Here is a 5,287-nt window from a genome sequence, read left to right as displayed (position 1 = left end):
ATGACGACGTCGTGGGATTGAATAAAATGCAAGAGCATCAATGAAGTTTTAAAGAGATCAGAGGGTGCGGAGTGCATCCATCTAGAGGATAACTCGGCCTCTATGATCGAGGAGGTTCGGGTACGATATTTTGAGTCAAATGGGCAGTCCTTGCTCCTTGACATATGACGGATGGCTAAAGACTATGGCTCCTTCAGAGCCACTCGTGTTTACCGGAAGCCTAACACAGTGGCCGACTGGATGGCCTCTTATACGACGCATCACTCGGGGGGGGGGGGGGGGGGGGGGGGGTCTTTGGGTGAACCAGACGGATGTTTCCTATTCGTTTAGTCAGCATCTTTTTTCTAATATGAATAGCGGTACTTATATACATATGGTGTGAGGAGCCGATGTACCCAAAAAAAAAAAAAAGAAAAGAAAAGAAAAGAAGAAGATCAGAGCTTCCATTGGGTTGTTAATAGCTCTCCTTCTCTATATGTTAATATATTAAGAGAGAATTATTACATACGTGGTGGTTACAACGATCACGAGGTGATCAGCATACCACTAAGGCTATATGCATGTAATATGCGCTTAATATACGGTACTTAATCCTCCAACAATATACTTACTATTATTGTTGGCAAAACTTAGCTACAGTGGATAACAATATCTACACCAATGGTAAACTTCCTTCATCTTTCCAATCTCTAAGTTCCCACTTTGCTGAACTCCACTTCTTTGGCACCAACTTCCTCGTCCACAACTTTCGAAGGGTTCTCAGGCTTGGCTACTTCCAAAGGCTTAAAGGTATAAAACATTGCGCAGATGATATAGTACCCAAGGTTGAATACCTGCATTCCTGTCACAAGCCAGTAGTAGTAATCCAACTTCCCCCTATTGATGTTGTCCTGGAGCCAGTCCCCCTTTTCCTCAGTATAGTCATGAACCAGAGTCACCAGCAAAGTCCCCAGGTAGTTCCCGAGGGATCCCGCAAGCCAGAACAGAGCGGCTGCCGTGCTTCTCATGCTCTCCGGGGACTGATCATAGAGAAACTCCATGTGTGCCACTGACGAGAAGGCGTCAGCCAGCCCGTGGATCGCATACTGAGGCACCAACCAGAAGACACTGATTGGAATGGTCGCGTCCGGCGTATCGAGCAGCCCGTGCTCCGCCGCGACCGCCTTCCGCTTGGTTTCGACAAGAGCTGCAGCAACATTGGCTAAATTGGAGATGGCCAAGCCAATGCCCATGCGCTGAAGGTATGTGATGCCGGAAGGCTTTCCAGTGATCCGACGAGCCACCGGGACGAAGACCCGATCATAGAAGGCTAAGCTGAGGAGCATGGCCATGACTGTGAAGATGGAGATGGTGGCTGGGGGGATTTGAAACTTGGGGGTAAGGTGGCGGTCCATGGAACGTGCCTGTTGGATTGCAAAGGTGTAGCTGTGGGAGGCTGCAGTCACCACAAAGATGCCGACCGACCAAATGGGGATCATTCGGATGATGGACTTGAGCTCCTCCACGCGGTGGACCGTCGATAACCTCCAGAGCCTCGGTTGGCCAGACTCTTCGATGTCACCCTCCACCACCACCGCCGCTCGATCCAAAAACCTTCATGCAACCAGTTTCCACAATCAGTTGAAAGTAATCATCTTCTCCTAATCTTTTCTTATTTTTCAAGTACCAAATAATTTTTAGCATATTAATCTGTCGAATTTGTGGGCACATGCGATACTTTCTAAGTATAATTTTGAGAAAACAAACCCAGACTTGGAATTTTTTTGATAAAATTCAGTGTTCAGTGGCTTACACAAGCTGGTTGGTGTGAAGTAGCCTCCCGGTGGTAGAGATATCAGCATCCAGCTCCTTATCCTCGTAGAGGAGACTAGGGTCCTCAGGTTTTACCACATTCCTCTTCCTGAAGGCAGCGACCAGGACTTGGGTCAACCTGGTTAATGGGCTCCCCCCAGGCTTCATCTTAATGTAGAGAGGATAACCTATCACAAAAGCTATTATAGAGAGGCACATGGCAACGGTGGGAATGCCAAAGCCCCAGCCCCAGCCCACATTCTCCTGGATGTACACCACCACAGTCAAGGCCAAGAGTACAGGCATCCCCATGCTGAAGAAGTAAAGGTTAAAGAAGTTCCACTTCTGGCCGGCCTCCCCCTGGAGTTCGACCTGGTCGGCCCCGAAGGCCACGACGCAGGGACGGATGCCGCCGGAGCCAATGGATGTGCAGAGGAGTGAGAGATAGAGAACTGCGAGCTGCAGTGACGACGCTTGCCGGCATGGTTGTTGAGGGGAACAGGGTGGCGGGCGGAGCGACGGGAGGACGGCTGATATGGTGAGGGTCATCATTCCAAGCTGATAGATGATGGAGCCCACAGTTATGGTCCAGAAGCGGCCGGCGAAGGAGTCGGCGATCAGGGCGCCGACGATAGGGGTCAGGCTTGACGTGCCACCAAAGTTGGTGAGGGTGTTTGAGGCCTGAACCAGAGGCATGTGAAGCTGCTGGGTTAAGTATGTGATCTTGTTTGCACTGAATCCCGAGGTGGCAAATCTGTCGCAGATTTCATTTGCTGCATGGAAGTATAATTTGAGCAATCTTAGAAATATGAAAGGAAATTGATGTCCTTTAAGCTCCATGAAAATAGTTGAATACTACTAGTGGAACCATAATATAAAGTTTGTCAAAGTTTTTTCTTTTTTTGACTATGTAAAAACTTGTTAAAGTTGAGTCACTTCCCTGGGATGATGAAACCAAGTCGTAAACACCAGATATCATGACGTCGCATCTGTTTCTAATTCCTTCTATTAAGAGTAACAGAGAAAACAGAGCATGACTACATAAAGTTTCCCATGAATTGAAGTTAGAAAGAAAGGAGTAAAAAATATTATTTTCGTACCATTAATCCTAAATTATACATCATAAACTTAGAGCGCAAGACAAAATCTCCAAAGGCCATAAACTTTAGATTTGATCCCCAAAATACTACTTTGAAGGAGCGAGATGTGCAATACCATAGAACTCGCCTATTGTCAAGCAGAGGAGATCCATAATGAGAGACTAATAACGGCATTAGACTCCTACTTAGTGCTCAAATTAAGTTTCTATCCAATTCCTTCCAGCAAAAAAGAAACAAGCCCAGAAACCGAAAAGTCTAAATAAACAACACAAATTTACCAACTAGTGAAGTTTGAGAATAACTACTTGTATCATATGTAGTTCACCTAGTATAAATGGCATGGTCTTGAGACCCCCCTGCTTCCTCTCCTTTTCTCTTCCATCCTCAGCCATTGCTCACAGATAGAACTGTCCAACCTCCCCAAATAGAAGAGTAGCAATGCTTAAGGCCTTGGCCAATGTATGACTCTCCTTACCTTGAGCATATGAGTGGTGGTGCCATCTATATATAGAGAGAGACACCACTGCCATTAAATGACTAGATACAAACTATGTCTACGCATCTCCTTCGACACCATGAAATCTTGTCCAACATCACTATCTATGGTCCAGCCTGGTACGCCTGTTTTGGGCCCATGGAGCCATGGACAAAGGAACGAGATGAAGGTTCACGGTCTTAAGCGATTCATGGCCCTTTAATGAATTTATTTCGGCAGTAGGTACGTGTTCTGGAAAAGCCAAAGCACTTAGTTTTTGTTTGGCAGCAATTGTACTGCAGAGCCATACATACCCCACGCTGTGGTGAGTTAGGCTCAGACAGTGGATTGGCATATCAAAGTGGGCGCTTTTCTATTGTTAGAATGCCAAAATACATCATTGGCTTGCACTAGACTGGATCTTCATAGTGTCATTAGGTCCATCATGGTTCAAATAATTCATCTCAACTTGGCAGATCAAAGTAGGTTTGCTTCATTTGTCAGCATGCCAAAGTGTATCATTTCTTATACTAGACTGGAACTTCAAAGTGTCACTCGGTCCATATATGCTCCAAATAATTGGTTTCAACTTGGCAGATCAAAGTTGGTGTGCTTCTTCTGGTAGCAAGCCAAAAGATATCCATTCTTATACTAGACTGGGAACTCCAGCGTCTCAGGGTCCATAATGCTCTAAGTCCGCTTGTTTCAACTCGGCAAATCAAAGTGTGCATGTATGTGTCTTTCTTTTACTAGCATGCCGAATTTGATCCATTCTTATACTAGACTGGAACTCCATGGTATCTTTAGATCCATTCTTATTGCTTTGAATTGATCTGTTGCCTTGCATCCCTGTATGGTTCGCCATACAGGTGTGCGGCGTATATCGCGCTCCGGGCTCGGGGTGTGACAAATTTAGTAGTTTTAGAGTTTAGATTTAAGATTCCTAAGGATTGTGATTGAAATAATCATATTGGAGCTTAAATTTTGGGATCGTTAAGGTCTGTCGGAAAGTTTGAGAGATGGGTAGAAATTAGGCAATGAAACAAGCGTCTTTGTTTTTGTTATTGATAAATTTGTGTTATTTTATCTGAAATTTTGTTTGATACGCTTATTGAAATTAGAATGCTAGCTAACTGGGCTCGTAGCCAAAGTGTGAATAAGCTACCTTGGGAATTTTCTTGGTAGAGCAATTTATATTTCAAGTGATGATTAATTGGATTTTGACTAAATTTATTGTAGGAGGATTGATCATGGAATATTATCATGCGATATAATTATTTGTTTACCAGTTAATTTGGAAGTTTTCATTTTGATATAGTGGTATACTGTGATATTACTTCTAACTTGAAGTTAATTATTTTGGTGGCAACTTAGGATCCATTCATATGAAGTTGTTTAAGATTTGAGCTATGAAAGATTGTATGATACCTAATTGGAATATTCTTCGAGGTATGAATTTGTATGTGAATTATGAATGAAACTCTTATGTTGAAGAAAAATATGCTTAGGGATATTGCAAATAGGTCTATTTTGAGAATGTAAGACCCGACCCTTGAACAAATTGAGCCTGGTCCATTTGACCAGCCCGATTGAATCTAGGCCAAACACACACACACACACACACACACAAAAGAAGTCGCCTAGGGAGAGAGAGGACTCCCGATGGAAGTCTTCTTCCTCCCGATACCGTCAAAAGGAATCCGACTTCGCGTTGGCTTCCGATCATGTCCATCGCTATTTAGGGGCTTCATGAGTTCCCCTCTCCCTCCTAAGCCTCCTTCTCTAGCGACTTCCATTGTTTCTCCCTCCTTGTTCTTCTTTCCATTGAGTTTGCAGGTGTCCATGACTGTGTTTGTCGGAAATCAGGATCACCGGATGCTGCCGGAGCTGAGGTAACACCCTATCCTTCTTCCTCTTTCTT

The 5,287-nt window shown here is 44.4% G+C and overlaps 1 protein-coding gene across 2 annotated transcripts; it reads right to left on the bottom strand.

Moving 5' to 3' along the window:
• Positions 1–446: 446 nt before the first annotated feature.
• On the bottom strand, positions 447–3,568 carry LOC120106756 (protein NRT1/ PTR FAMILY 3.1-like). 2 transcript variants are annotated; one of them, XM_089928201.1, is made up of 4 exons: positions 3,217–3,369; positions 2,892–3,018; positions 1,793–2,796; positions 447–1,593 (listed from the first exon to the last, which is right to left on the bottom strand). In XM_089928201.1, exons 3-4 carry the CDS (start codon positions 2,629–2,631, stop codon positions 690–692), a joined length of 1,743 nt encoding a protein of 580 aa, XP_089784327.1. In that variant the 5' UTR covers positions 2,632–2,796; positions 2,892–3,018; positions 3,217–3,369; the 3' UTR covers positions 447–689. The 2 variants fall into 2 exon arrangements, with proteins under 2 accessions (XP_089784327.1, XP_038975735.2); XM_039119807.3 differs by lacking the exon at positions 2,892–3,018 and having other exon boundaries at positions 1,793–2,564; positions 3,217–3,568.
• Between the last annotated feature and the right edge of the window lie 1,719 nt (positions 3,569–5,287).

This window comes from Phoenix dactylifera, chromosome 17 (assembly GCF_051530095.1).
Source record: "Phoenix dactylifera cultivar Ajwa chromosome 17, Ajwa_hap1_PhDact_Kaust_v1.1, whole genome shotgun sequence".
NCBI classification, from domain to species: domain Eukaryota; kingdom Viridiplantae; phylum Streptophyta; class Magnoliopsida; order Arecales; family Arecaceae; genus Phoenix; species Phoenix dactylifera.
The sequence above is the reverse complement of the archived record's forward strand: the minus strand, read 5'-3'. Positions and strand labels throughout refer to the sequence as shown.

Coding starts and splice junctions, on each gene's coding strand:
- LOC120106756 (XM_039119807.3), bottom strand. CDS start 3,283: ATGGCTGAGGATGGAAGAGAAAAGGAGAGGAAGCAGGGGGGTCTCAAG. Junction 2,565..3,216: donor GACCATGCCATTTATACTAG/GTGAACTACATA, acceptor ACTTCCATGCAG/CAAATGAAATCTGCGACAGA. Junction 1,594..1,792: donor CTTCACACCAACCAGCTTGT/GTAAGCCACTGA, acceptor GGTTGCATGAAG/GTTTTTGGATCGAGCGGCGG.